General features: G+C 49.9%; 1 protein-coding gene across 1 annotated transcript; it reads left to right on the top strand.

The window, feature by feature from the left end:
• Positions 1 to 1,495: 1,495 nt before the first annotated feature.
• Positions 1,496 to 13,338, top strand: SYP (synaptophysin). The gene is made up of 7 exons (XM_019956461.2): positions 1,496 to 1,587; positions 2,729 to 2,794; positions 3,921 to 4,045; positions 6,898 to 7,093; positions 7,785 to 7,976; positions 9,245 to 9,575; positions 11,728 to 13,338. The coding sequence occupies exons 1-6, from the start codon at positions 1,552 to 1,554 to the stop codon at positions 9,569 to 9,571; spliced, it is 942 nt and encodes a 313-aa protein (XP_019812020.2). The 5' UTR covers positions 1,496 to 1,551; the 3' UTR covers positions 9,572 to 9,575; positions 11,728 to 13,338.
• The last annotated feature ends 1,056 nt before the right edge of the window (positions 13,339 to 14,394 follow it).

The following is a 14,394-nucleotide window of genomic DNA, read 5'->3' as shown; positions in this document are numbered from 1 at the left end:
TGGGTTCAAATCCTAGCTCTGCCACTTACCAGCTGTTCAAAGTTCTACCACTTACCAGCTGTTCAAATCCTAGTTCTATCACTTTCCAACTGTATTACTTTAGAAAATTCCTTCAGCTTAGTTTGAGATAGTAGTAGTACCTGACTCATAGAGTTGTTGTGAAGATTTAAATGAGTGATATATGAGAAGCTCACAGAATCGCCACAATTTAAAATGTTAGTTATTCTATCATTATGATGCAATCCCTTCTGTTTGTACACAATTCCCACATAGTTTGGCCTCTTGCATTTCCTAAGTATCTTGAATATCATTACACAGCTCCATATTATTAATAATGACAGCTACATAGTACTCCATTTTGTACCTCTAGCTGAGTTTTTTGTTAAACAGGCCACCAGTAATGAGCACTTGGGAAGTGTCCACACTTCCTTATTTTTATAATAAAAAATAAAGAGCACTGCAGTGTATCATCTTATACATACCTCCTTTAGCACATGTATGTATCTCCCTGCAAGACAAATTTCTACAAGTCTAAGTGCTGAGCCACATATATGGACTTGTTAGTTTGCTACATCCTGCCAAATTATTCTCTACAGAAGTTATACCAATTTAACTTCCATGGGCAATTTATGAGAGTGCCTGTTTCTGGCCAACATGCTAATATTGAGCATTATTAAACTGTTTTATATTCCCCACCCTCAAAGGTGAAAAACAATGTCTTGGTAGCTTTTATAGGCATTTCTTTTAGTATGAGTGAGGCTTAGCATTTTAAATTCCAACTGTATTTATCCATTGGCTTCTACAACGTGGCAATTGCCATTGACCTCGGTGGGCCTAGTTTTGGCAGCATGAAGGAGGTGTAATCCAATTAACGGAGGACTGAGGAATAAACAGGTTGTATCAAGCGTAGAGTTGGAGTAGGGAGTTGACTAAGTTGTTCCTTTGACTAAGGAAGAGAGAAACAGGGGAGATAGGTGGAGTGGGAGGGTGTTGGGTTTTTTTTAATGTGCTGAAAATTCAGAAAAGAAGAAACCCTCAAGACCCTGAACTACGTTTAAATTGGTGGGACTTTGGGAACTACGTTTAAATTGCAGGGACTTTGGGCATTGCCAATAACTAGCTGGGTAACCTTATACAAGTCGCTTAACCTCTCTGGGGACTAATTTTCCTCACCTGTAAAAACGGGGACAATGGTCCCTACCACATCGGGACGTTCTAAGGATTAAATAAATGAACACATTCAACAAATTCAGTGAAGGGCTGGCAAACTGTCCTACTGTAGGACGGAACGGTCCACCTCCCCAGATCTCTAGCCGTGTTTTCAGAGATCACGACCTTCCCAGAGAATTCTCACGGTTCCAACCTCCCGGCTGGAATGGCGACCAGTGAGATTTAGACACTGCCGCTGTGCGCAGGCTCCCTTGGCGAGTGAGGCGGGGGTGCGAGGGGCGGAGCTGCGGCCGCCTGGGCTGTTCCGACGATCGCGCGCCGCCCCCGCCGCGCCCTGCGCCCGCCCTTGCTAGCAGGCGCCTCCCGCCCCCTGCATTGCTGATGCTGCTGCTGGCCGACATGGACGTGGTGAATCAGGTACGCGTTCCAGCACCGCGGACAGAGCCCGCCGCTGCCCGGCCTCCTCGCCCGGGTCGCAGTGAATCTGCCTACTCTTAGAGGTGGTGGCCAGAATTCTAGCAGCGGACGCCTGGTCCCAGCTCTGGGGCTGGGGTCTGCGGCAGACGAGGGGAGGGAAGGGGAGGTGGAGAAAAGGAATGCGCCCTTTGCCGCAGCGAGGGCTGTCCTCACTGCCGCAGCGGGAGCCGCCAGAAGCCATTTCCTTACAGGCGAGCAAGGAAGAAGAGGGGTCTTAGAGCTAGGGTATAGGCAAGGAGGGATGGGAAGGGAGAATGGAAGGAAGATTGGGGGGTGCTGCGGATGAGCTAGGAAATAGAGCGACAGAAGGAGTGGGGGCGGGGGTGCAAGGGAGGGTTGACACCTGCCCCTCCCAGACCCTTCCAGATGGTACCCTGGTAGACGACCACCTCTTCCCCCAGAACAGACCAAGGGGGACGATCGGTTTCGCTTCTCCCAAACCCCTAGTCTCCCTTCCCCCAGCACATATACAGTGAAGCCATGTCCCAGCTCTCCTCCACCTTAATCAGCCCAGACCTTCTGCCATCGCACTCTTCTTCACCACCTCAGAACCTTGCCCATCTCTAACCAGGACTAACCCCTCCCCATCCTCATCATCTCAGACACCCCACCACCATCATCTGACTCACCTTTACCGCTGCAGACCCCTCCCCCACCCTAGCCAACCCAACTCTCTCCCTGTTGTGACTCACCTTCACCATCCAAGACCATTTCCCCCACCTTAATGAACCCCAACTCCTTCTTCAGTCTCTCCACCTGATCCCCTTTGCCATCTGACTCATCTTTACGATTTCAAACCTTCTCTCCTTAATTAGTCCTGACTCCATCCCCATCCTCCTCACCCTTGAACCCCTCCACCATCTATCTCCCCACCTCCCTGAACCCCAGGGATCTTCTTCAGAGACCCTGAGCTCACACTTTCCCCAAAGTGTCACTTCCTCCTTTTCACCTTCTCTCCAAACGTCACTCTCTCCCCAAGATCACATGCCTTATCCCCAGGGGTTATTGCCTGGTGGCCTTGTCCCTCACCTTCCTCTCCATCCCCAACAACCCCACCCTTCCCCACTACTTCTCTCCTCAGCTGGTGGCTGGGGGTCAGTTCCGGGTGGTCAAGGAGCCCCTCGGCTTCGTGAAGGTGCTGCAATGGGTGAGTGTGGTCTGAGCTGTGGGGAGAAAGAGGGAGGTACTGGGATTCGGAATGGGGAGGGGGGAATAGATGGGTGGGTGGGGGGGCAAAGGGTATGGGGAAATTGGGCTCCAGGGTGAAGTCCCAGGGCATTGGGGCCAGAGAATGGATGGGCTGTGATGTAACATCACATAAGGTCAAGGGTACCCACATCATGAAGTGGAATATTGCGATGTGCTACTTCCTCTCCTGAGGTGAGAGAGGGGCAAGGGAGGTGAAGCCTGAAGCTGGTTGCTCCAGGGAGAGACACAAAGCCAGAGAAACCCAGAGACAGTGAAGGAGACAGAGAGAATGGGAGATCAGGAATGATGGAGACAGAGATGGAAATACCCAGAAAAAAGATATAGAGATGAGAAAGAGACAAAGAAATGGAAGACAGAGAAAGATGAACAGAGATGCAAAGAGAAACAGACACAGGAAGAGAAGAAGAAAAGTGGGGTGGGGGAGAGAAAGAAATAGAAGAAGAAGAGACCCACTGTGAAAAGAGATAAATTGATAAGCAGAAAGGCAAGAGGGAGACAGAGAGAGCACCATAGAGACAACGAGTCAGAGACAAAGCAGGGAGTTAGAGACAGACCAAGAAACAGAAAGGCACACACACAGAGAGACATACATTCAGAGAGAGAGATAGAGAGAGAGAGAAGAGGCAGAAAGAGCCACACGTATATACTAGAGAAGTAGAGAGAGAAACAGAGACAGAGATATTTGAGAAAGACAAAGACATTGAGAAATACAGAGAGAGAGAGAGACTGAGAGAACTAGAGACACAGAGGACAACAGAGACAGGCAGAATACAGAGAGAGAGAGAGACAGAGAGAGAGAAATAGAGACTGAGACAGAACAAGGGGAATCAGAGCATTATTGAGATGTAGAGCCCAAGAGAGACAGTGGGAGAAAGATTGGAAGAGATAGTCACACCCCTCTAATCAGCTTGTCCTTGGGCCCCATGAGCCCTGATTAGGGGGTGGGGGTGGGGACTAGTCCATCTGCTGCTGCCTATGCTGGGTCCTGATCTGTCCAGAGGAGGGCAGCCCCATCCCACATGCACACAGGCTCACTGTGGCCATCCCCACCCCTACTGCCCAAGGTCTTTGCCATCTTCGCCTTTGCCACATGCGGCAGTTACAGTGGGGAGTTCCAGCTGAGTGTGGACTGTGCCAACAAGACCAAGAGTGACCTCAACATCGAGGTCGAATTCGAGTACCCCTTCAGGTGTGCCCCCACTCTAGCCCACCCCTGGGATCCTGACAGGCCTGGGATGGGGGTGGGGGGTTGGGACTGGCCAACACCTCCACCCCAGAGGCTCCTGCCCAGCCTCCACCTCGGGAGACCACACCCACTCAGGTCACTGCGCATGCACTGAGCACCTACCTTGTGCCTGGCACTGCTCTGGACATCCAGGACACGTGGCAACCAAGACAGGCATAGGCTGTTGCCCTCTGGCTATGTTCTAGTGAAGGGGAGGGACAGGAGACTAGCAATAAATAAGATTCAAAATTATATATATATATACACACACACACACACACATATATATGTATCCTTAATGCCATAGGATAATAATGTTAGCCAATATTATTATTTAATTCCCATTCATTCATTCCATATACATTTCTTGAGAACCTATTGTATGCCAGGTACTGCTCAAAGTGCTGGGGATAAAACAGTGAACAAAACAGACCAAGCTCCCTACCCTCGTGGAGCCAGCATTATAACAAATAAACAAATTAATAAAGATAATTGCAGATTGGGAGAAATCCAAGGAGGGGATCCTCCTGCAGGGTCTTATGATAGAGAATTAATGAGGGGGTGCTGCATAGCCATAGAGAAGGATTAAACCCAATTAAGCAGTTCTGAGAATTTTTGAGCTCTTACCATATGCTGGGTGCTAGGTACATGAGAGTGAGCACAAGCAGGCAAAGTGGCTGCCCTAATGGAGAGGCTTCCCTCCTAGCCATGGAAAGACAGAGACTTACAGGAACAATTTCAATGGAGGCTCCTAAGGTTCTTCCACTACTAGGACAAGTCACATACCTGCTCCAGGTCTCCATTTCTTCACCCATCAAAGGGGATAATAATACTCATCCTCAGGGTTATGATACATATTAAGTGAATTAATACTTGTAAAATGCTTAGCACAGTGCCAGAAACACAATAAGCACTCCATAAGTGTTTGTTAAAATAAGGGAAATAAAGAAGTTTAAAGGACTGGGGAAAGAGGTCAGGGTTTGAGTTGGAAATTAGGGATTTTTGAGCATTAAGGGTAAATGTAGGCTCAAGAGATCATCCAAGGTGAGAGGGAAGATTGAAGAGCGGATAGTCCAGCAGTGGCCCTGAGCAATAATCAAAAGAAAAGTGCCAGGGAGGCATGGTCTGAGAGGCTGGGGAGGGGGCATGGCAACCAGGGACCCACCAGCTCACAGAAGCCAAGGGAGTTTGGGGAAGGAGTAGGGGTTGCAGCATGGGATATCTTGGAATCTAGAAGGCCACAAAACTCTGTGGCCCCCAACACCTCCCATGCCTAGAGCCTCAGGTCCTGAGGATCTGCCCTTTACCCACAAGTCTGCCAGGGAAAAAATCTTTAGCCTGTGTTCCCCTTGACCAATCCTGCCATTGCCCCAATAACCCCCCTTAAGGACCCTTCATTCCCCCTAGAAACCCAAAAACTCAAACTAGACCCAACTCCTAGCTCCATCATTTAGCAGCCTTGCAGCCCCGGATAAGTAACTTAGTCTTGCAGAACCTCTGTTTGTTCTTCCGTAAAACAGGTATAATAATGCCTCCTTTAGAGAATTGTGGGGGAGAGTCCTTAAAAGAGGCAATTATGTAAAATGCTTAGAGCTGATCAATACGTTTAAGCCCTTCCCTTAGGGCCTTTGCTATACAAGGGCATCGGCACCATTTGCTTATCTCAGGATCCTGCCCCCACAACCTGAGGTCGGAGCTCAGGGACATCACTCCAGTCTTTCTCCCCACACACATCCCTCCTTATGACCCCTCTTCCCTCACACCACATGTCTTCCCAGTCTCCCCCAACCCTCCCCACCCACACCTCAGATACACCCATCCTGTTCTTGCATCCCTTCTACCCTCCTGTCTTTCTGTCCGTCTCCTCCTATCTTGTAGTCTCTGGGCTCTCCTCTGCTATGTACACATTTGTTTTTCTTTTGAGGACCTGAAGTGAGGTGGAGAGAAGAGTCAACATGACATAGGGAAAAAACACAGGATTCAGATCCCAATTCTGTCATTCCCATGCCAGCTGTGTGACTTTAGGCAAGTCATTGCGTTTCTTGGAGCCTCTGTTTCTGCCTCCACATATTTCATTTAATAAATACTTACTGAGCGCCTACTATGTGGCAGCACTGTTCCGGGACTTAAGGGCACAATAGTGAACAAAACCAAGGAAAAGCCCTGCCCTCTTGTACTTGCAGCAAAAATCAAGGAAAAAAGTAACATACATGGTATGTCCAAGGGTATCACAATTACAGAGAAAATGGAGTAAAGAAGGGGGCTAAGGAGTGCTGGGAGGGAATGGTTAGATTTAATTTTAAATAGATCAGGGAAGACCTCACTGAGAAGATGACAAGTGTAGCAAAGCTTGAAGGAGATGGAGTGGGTAAGATATGAGATATCTAGGAGAGCTTTCTAGTGTAAATATCCTAGGGTGGGAGGGTGCCTGGTGTGTTCTATGAATAACCAAGGGGCCAAGTGCTTAGATTGGAGTGAGGGCTGAATAACACCTATTTCACCGGGATGTTCTCCTGAAATGTGACTGCAGGACTTTCCTGGTGGTCTAGTGGTTAGGACTGTATGCTTTCACTGCTGAAGGCACGGGTTCAATCCCTGGTCATGGAACTAGGATCCCACAAGCCCTGTGGTGCAACCATAAAAGCCAAACAACAACAAATAATGAAATGTGACTGGTACACAGTAGGTGCTCGTGAATGGTTATCTCCTCCTCTTCCTGGGACCATGTCAGAATCTGGGAGGCCCCATGACTGGGAAGGGGGGAGGGGAAGGGAATTCTTAGGGCCTAGGCCACACCTGCCCACCTCTCTCCACAGGCTGCACGAAGTGTACTTTGAGGCACCCACCTGCCAAGGGGACCCTAAAAAAATCTTCCTGGTGGGGAACTACTCCTCATCAGCTGAATTCTTTGTCACCGTGGCTGTGTTTGCCTTCCTCTACTCCATGGGGGCTCTGGCTACCTACATCTTCCTGCAGAACAAGTACCGAGAGAACAACAAAGGGCCCATGCTGGTGAGCTCCCACAGCCACTCACATGCATGCAGGGGCCAGGGGACATGGAGCCTCGGGGACACAGCCATTTTCAGAGGCCACACCAAATTCCAGACAGGCTCACACGCAAGCACTGCTGCTACGAGCATCAGAGACACTGACTAATTGAGTGACAGGGACACATCTACAGCCCACACGGAATCCCAGAAACCTGGAAACTTACTACCTCTCACCAAACCCCACAGTCTAGATGAAAGAAAGGAGCACACAGAGGTTCATTACATCAGTCATGCTTGTCATCCATCACACCACACAGACACACTGATTCCTATACAGCTGTACTCATACACCCTCATTCCAGATACAAAATTACACAAATCCCCACATTCAGACAAAAGTGGAAAGACACACTACTTGCCACAGATTAGACAACAAACTCACAGAATCCTCCTCATACATACACACACCCCACATATCACAATCACACTCTCACACCCTCTGGGTCATATATATACACAAACACACACACGTCCAAGCAAGAAGAACCACCTTCAAGTGAGTGTTGGGGGCTTCAAGAGCTGGAAAGGCAAGGGAGAGACAGGCTTCTTCTGGGGGACCCCCCCCAGGAAAGCCTGTGATCTGAGGAGGCCCCACAGCCCAGCATGAAGCAGCCCACTCATGGTGCTGTATCCCTCTCCCCTGCCTGTCCTAGGATTTTCTGGCCACGGCAGTGTTTGCCTTCATGTGGCTGGTTAGCTCATCGGCCTGGGCCAAGGGGCTGTCAGACGTGAAGATGGCCACAGACCCAGAGAACATTATTAAGGGGATGCATGTCTGCCACCAGCCAGGGAATACATGCAAGGAGCTGAGGGACCCTGTGACCTCTGGCCTCAACACCTCGGTGGTAAGTCCTGGGAAGCTGGCTGAGACAGCTGGGGAAGGTGGCTGGGAAACTTAATCTGGCATGGGGAGGCGAAGTGGTGGAGAGAAAAAAATGAGAGGAGAATTCCGAAGAAATCTGAGAGGGCTCCTTGGAGGAGGCATGCAAACAACAGAGCCTTGAAGGATGAGATAGTAATTATAATCACTGTGACACCACAAACTGTTCCCAAAAAGGGGACATGAGATTTTCTGTCCAGTTAGGTCCTGGATCCCAGGCTCAGCCTAGTCATGTAGAATCTCTGGCAACTCAGCGAGTACCCACTAGGAACCTGTTTCCTTACATGCAAAATGAAAGAACTTGAAATATTTCTCATCTGGACGCCCCCTACTGGCCAGAGTCAGGCTGAGCTCAAATCCCGGCTCTGCCACTTGCAAGCTCTATAACCTCTAACTATCAATAGATAGCCTCTCAGACCTCAGTTTGAGCATATAAATAGAAAACAAGAGTTGATTAGTGGAATAATAACATACAAAATGCTTAGAAAAGGACCTGGCACATGGTAAGTCGTATACAAGTGTTACAGATGCTAAGGTTCCAATTTTTTTCTGTCAATTGCTGGCTATCAGACCTCCAGCCACTTAGCTTCTCTGGGCCTCAGTTTCCTCAACTGTAAAGTAGAAATATTACTTTCTGGCCCCAAACTGAATTACATTTACATATTTATACAAATTCCGTATCTTTGTTTTAGTATAAATCATATATTTATATACTTTACACATGTGTATTTATACATAAGCCCCTGGTGGCTTAGGGGTAAAGAAACTGCTTGCAATGCAGGAGACGCGGGTTTGATCCCTGGGTCAAGAAGATCTCCTGGAGAAGGAAATGGCAACCCACTCCAGTATTCTTGCCTGGAAAATCCCATTTATGTACTTTGTGTATATGTGTTTATTAGTGTTATGCCTACGTATTTAATAAAAAGTTATGCTTAACATTTTACTATATCTTACAAAATTAGATTGATTTACTATATTCTGTACATGTATAAACATGTATATATGCAAATACATAAACACGTATATCCCTGGGAATGTGAATTCTAATCACCCCACCAAGGTGATTTTTTTGCACATAGACATTCATGTGCTGGGACTCGGAGGGTCAGGGTCTCAGAAACCACCACCCTCTGGGCGCCTGTGAATCCAAGCTCGATGCAAACAGCCTCAATGTTCCCTGGGACCACCAGGGCAATGGGCGCTAGATGACAGCAGAGCTTTGTCTCCCCGCAGGTGTTTGGCTTCCTGAACCTAGTGCTCTGGGTCGGCAACCTGTGGTTCGTGTTCAAGGAGACAGGCTGGGCCGCCCCATTCCTGCGCGCTCCTCCTGGTGCCCCCGAGAAACAACCAGCGCCCGGGGACGCCTATGGCGAGGCAGGCTACGGGCAGGGCCCCGGCGGGTACGGGCCCCAGGACTCCTACGGGCCCCAGGGTGGCTATCAGCCAGACTACGGGCAGCCGGCCAGCAGCGGCGGCGGTGGCTATGGGCCTCAGGGCGACTACGGGCAGCAAGGCTACGGCCCTCAGGGTGCACCCACATCCTTCTCCAATCAGATGTAGTCTGGTGAGTGACAGACGGGTGAGATAGCCAATGAGGGCTCACGAAAGGAGATGGGCGGGTCAATGAACCAATAAGAGGCTGGTCCATAGGACGCTAGCTGGACAAGTAAGGACGGCCATTTGAAGGCCCCAATAGAGAGGCGGAGCTACACGTTAAGGGCGAGTAACTAGCCAATGGTAGAGAGGAGAAGAGTGGCTTTTGAAAATAGGCAGAATGAAGAGCCAATGGGAGAGAGGTGGAAGTGCTGCTCTGATGGAAGGGAGGGGAGAGAAGCGGGCAGAGCAACCAATGAAAGGAGGAATAACAGGAGGATTTGCGTATTGGAAAGTCGGCTGGGCGCAGGCGCCGAGGAGGGAAGAGGAGGTGGGTCTTAGCCAATGTGTTATGATAAGGCCAATGGATGATGAGGGTAAATGGGCTTGAATCATGAAGGTCAGCGATTACTAATCTGGAAGGAGGTGACAGATCCACCTCTCCGCAACCGTGGAGATGAGGGGGATGGTGTGGAATTTCCAAGAAGGAAAGGGGCGAGGCGAAGCGAAGCAGGGGGCATTGGAAAGTCTTGCTTGCCTTGTTGGTACCCTAAAGAGAAGCGAGATGTCCCTCGCATATGAGAGGGGAAGATGGGAAGTAGAGGCAGGCTGATGGCGTTAGAGGGAAAGGCAAGGAAATGGCAACACTGGTGGAGGTAGTTTGTGGCACTTGGCCAGGATGGAAAGGGCAGGGAGGAGTTTATTAGGTATCTCATATACAATTCATTAAAAATTCCTGTTGGCTCTACCTTCAAAATATATCTATAATCTTCACACTGTCCCCCTGGACCTCTTCACTGGTTTCCACTCCGATTCCCATTATATTCTGTTTACAGCTTGGGGAAGGACCCTGTTAAATCCTAAATCAAGCCACAGCCTTCCTGTGCTCAGAACTCAGATATCTGCTGGGGCTCACTCAGATTAAAAGCCAAAGCCTTCATTATGGCCCACGAGGCCCTACACAATCTAGCCCCACCCCTCACTTCTCTGACCTCTCATCCCCAACCACTCCCCCTGACTCTGTTCCAGCCACACTGGCCATCTCGATGTGTCAGGCACAGTCCAACTTCATGGTCTTGGTACTTGCTTTCTTCTTGGAGTTTCAAACCCACACACACTGATAACCTTACCTGGCCAACTCCTTACAAGACCCTTTTCTTACCTTTCCCTATGTTTTATCACAGTCTGTAATTATTAGTTTATATGTTTATTTACTATCTCTTCTACTAGATTAGGGGATGTCCCCATGACTAATTCATGCCATAGATAAATCAGAGCACTACTAATGTTAAGAAACATTTACTGAAACAACATAGCATGAAACATTTTACTATCATTTTAAAATATCCAGGGTCAAAGCAGAAGTCCTCACAACTTTGTCCACAAGGTCCTATGTGACCCCATTACCTATCTCTCTGACATCACCTTCTATCACTCTCCCTTGCTCACTCCACTGAAGCCCCACAGATCTCCTTGCTGTTCCTCAAACACACTAGATGTGGTCTCACCCCAGGGCCCTTGCACTGGCAGCTGTGCTCCCTGCCCAGAATGTAATTCTCCTTGGTTATCTGCATGGTTCATTCCCTCACCTCCTTAAGTCTTTATTCCAATGTCACTTCTTCAATGAGGTCTTCTCTGACTACCTACTTACTAGAGCAACCTTTCTTTCCCTACTGGCACTCCTAATCCCCCTCATCCCAGCCTAATTTTGTTTTTCCATTTCACTTATTATCACCTTATGTCATACTAGATAATTTATTTACACATCATGGTCATTGTTTTAAGTCTCTCTGTCTCCCCCGCTACAATGTAAGTGCCACAAAGATATGGATCTTTGCTCTGCTCAGTACCTGTTAACAGATATTTTTGGATTAGGGGAAACCAATCCAAAAGGAAACCATAATTTCTTTGGTACCTAATCTAGTGGAGGTAAGGTATATCTTCCCAACAGGAGCAGCTGGGATGAACCTGATCCCAAGACTATAAGTGAAGGAAGAAGGAAGGAAGAAGGGCATGGCAGATAGAGGGTAAAGCCTGGGCAGAGGCATAGCAGCCCAGCCCTTCCCTAAAGGCACTACCTGTGTCTAGACCATCTCTCCTTTTTATGTCTTTTGTCTCCACAGGTCAGTGCAGCCTGGGAGGACCCCATGGGTAGGCAAGAGCTCAGGAGAAGGCCTGCCCCCACTTACCATCCCTACACCCCAGGTCTCCACCCCTCAAGCCAGGAGACCCTTAACTGTCTTTGCTGTTTATATATATATATATTATATATAAATATCTATTTATCTGTCTAAGCCCTGCCCCCACTCCACTCCCCTTGTGCATTAAGGACCCGATCTTGAGTGGGCCCTTCTCTTACCCCTACCCCTTCCCCTTCATCCTTTGGCCCCTGGCCCTGTGCCCTGAGGTTGGGGGGACTCTTTAAGGGGCACAGAGAGGAGACAGAAGGCTGCATGGGGAGGGTGGGTGTGAGTTCAGACTATCTCCCCTTTCTTCCTCTCCTCCTCCTGACTCTGGCCTTGATTTCTTCCAGCAATTCCTGAACAGGGGCCATTAGGGAAAATCCAACACTAAAAAGGGGAGAAAGGCAGAGACTGGGTGAGCCTGGGACCCAAAGTGGTCTTGGAGAGGAGTTCTGGAGTGGAGGAGACTAATAAGCAGATGGGTTGGGTTCCAGACATACTGGATTTGGAATCTCAAGAAGAAGGGTGCCCTACAGCATTCTAGAATGGGGCTTGGAAGGAGGCTGAGGGTGGGGGTCTAGAAGGGGTGGAGCTTTGAGTGAGGCAGTGGTAGCGCCCACAGTGGGCAGGGTTTAGAGTAGGACAGAGTTCTAAGGAAGAAGTGTGACTTGAGACCCAGGAACCAGGTAGAGAAAAAACGCTGAGGCCTTGCTTTAGAGAGGGTGGGGCTTGAACTAGACAGTGGATGAGGCTCCAGAGGGGACGCGTCTCGGATTGGGACCAGAATCTATGAAAGGGATGTGACTTGTAACATTCCATAGACTGAGTTTGATTCTAAAGGGGGCAGACCTTGGGCAAGCCTAGAAGTGGGGTTCAGGAATGGGCCAAACTTGGAGTGAGGTCATGGTGGGGATTCTAGACAGTTTGGGGCTCATAGTGGGGCCTGCCTGGTGGTTTCAAAAAGGGCAGCCCTGCCCCCGCAATGGAGCAGTGAAGAAAATATATTTTAAAGTGGATGGGCTTGGCAGTGGGGAGGGTAGGATGAGAAGCTTGGCTGGGGCTGAGGGATGGGTTTTGTTAGGGATGGGGGGAATATCTTTGGCCAAGGCTGGGGACTGAGGTGGCCCAGGAAGAGCTGAGAAATAAGACTTGGAGGTTAAGGGGTGGGATCCAGAGAGAGGCACCCCCCACACACCTTTGCCCACCTTGAGATGGGCCAGCAAGGCAATTAGTGGACAGAGCCAAAGGGTCTGTGGGGCCAACCCACCCTCTCTCCCCACTTCCCTTGCCTCCTCCCTCCCTCCACACCCGCTTCCTCCCGGGGTGGTTGGAGGCCTGGTCTGGAGCCCCTATCCTGCACCCTCTGCTGTGTCTGTGGCGTCTGTAGTGCCTGTGATCGTGTGTTGCCATTTTGTCTGGCTGTTGCCCCTCCCCCACCCCTCCAGACCGTCTCCCTTTCCCGTGCCCTTGGATATTGTTTGAAGACTCCCTCCCCGAGGAAGAACAAATATGATTAATTCTCCCCTAAATAAATTCCTCAACCACCTAGTCCACACGGCTCTGACTTCTCAGTGTCTTGGCGGGGGGAGGGGGGGGAGGCAGGGGACAAAGGGAAAAGAAGGTGAGAGAAAGCTCCACCTCTGACCTGCTGGACACCGTTCAAGAAAACCCATTTTCGGCCCCTCCAACAGTGTTTTGCTGAGCTGCATCCTCTGTGAAGCCTCACTTGCCGATTGTTCTAAGTCACACTCAGAGTAGCCCTGCCCACTGCCCTACTACTGGCCACTGAATGCCCAGTCACATCCGACTCTTTGCGGTCTCATGGACAGTAGCCCACCAGGCTCCTCGGTCCATAGAATTTTCCAGGCAAGAATAATGGAGTGGGTTGCCATTTCCTCCTCCAGGGTATCTTCCTGACTCAGGGATCAAACCCAAGCCAGCACTGCAGGCAGATTCTTTACCACTGAGTCTCTTTACAGTTCGGTTCTAATTTGGGTTCCTTAGACAGGCCCTTTCCCAGACTCTGGGGAGCCCTGTCCTTGAATCCCCAAAGGGTTCAAATAGGATCCCCATGCTTCACAAGGAGACTTCCCTCTAGTCACCTGCCTCGCATTCTTCAGACCCTGCTATCTCTCCGTTTCCTTGCCTGCGCTCCTGCTGGAGAACCGGGAGACCGTCTAGGCAGCAAGGCGAAGGCGGGGCGCCGAGGGGACTAGTTAGTTCTCTCATTCATTTCATAACCTTTCCTGGCTCCTCCCTGGGGCAGGGAGGGGCGGGAAATGACCCGGTTTGCGTAATAGGCCGGGGGTGGTGTGGGGTAGGGTAGAGTAGGCGGGTAGGAGGTTTGGGGGGTGGGAAGGTGAGGGGTGAGGGGCGGGGTCCCTGGAGCCCACCGTGAAGGGCCGGTGGACCGCTGCCCGTTGCGGTGCCTACCTTGGCCGGGCATCAGAGTTCTGACTGTGTGCCAGGGACCCCCTCCTCCCACCCTGAGGCGTAGCGAAGCCTGAGAGGGCGAAGGAGAGACTCCTAGCTCAGGGAAAGAATACCTGGAGAGAGAAAAGCGGGAGCAGGGGAGAGAAACCTTTAAAATATATTTCTAAGGACTTA

Source organism: Bos indicus, chromosome X, assembly GCF_029378745.1.
Source record: "Bos indicus isolate NIAB-ARS_2022 breed Sahiwal x Tharparkar chromosome X, NIAB-ARS_B.indTharparkar_mat_pri_1.0, whole genome shotgun sequence".
Lineage (NCBI taxonomy): Eukaryota > Metazoa > Chordata > Mammalia > Artiodactyla > Bovidae > Bos > Bos indicus.
The sequence above is the reverse complement of the archived record's forward strand: the minus strand, read 5'-3'. Positions and strand labels throughout refer to the sequence as shown.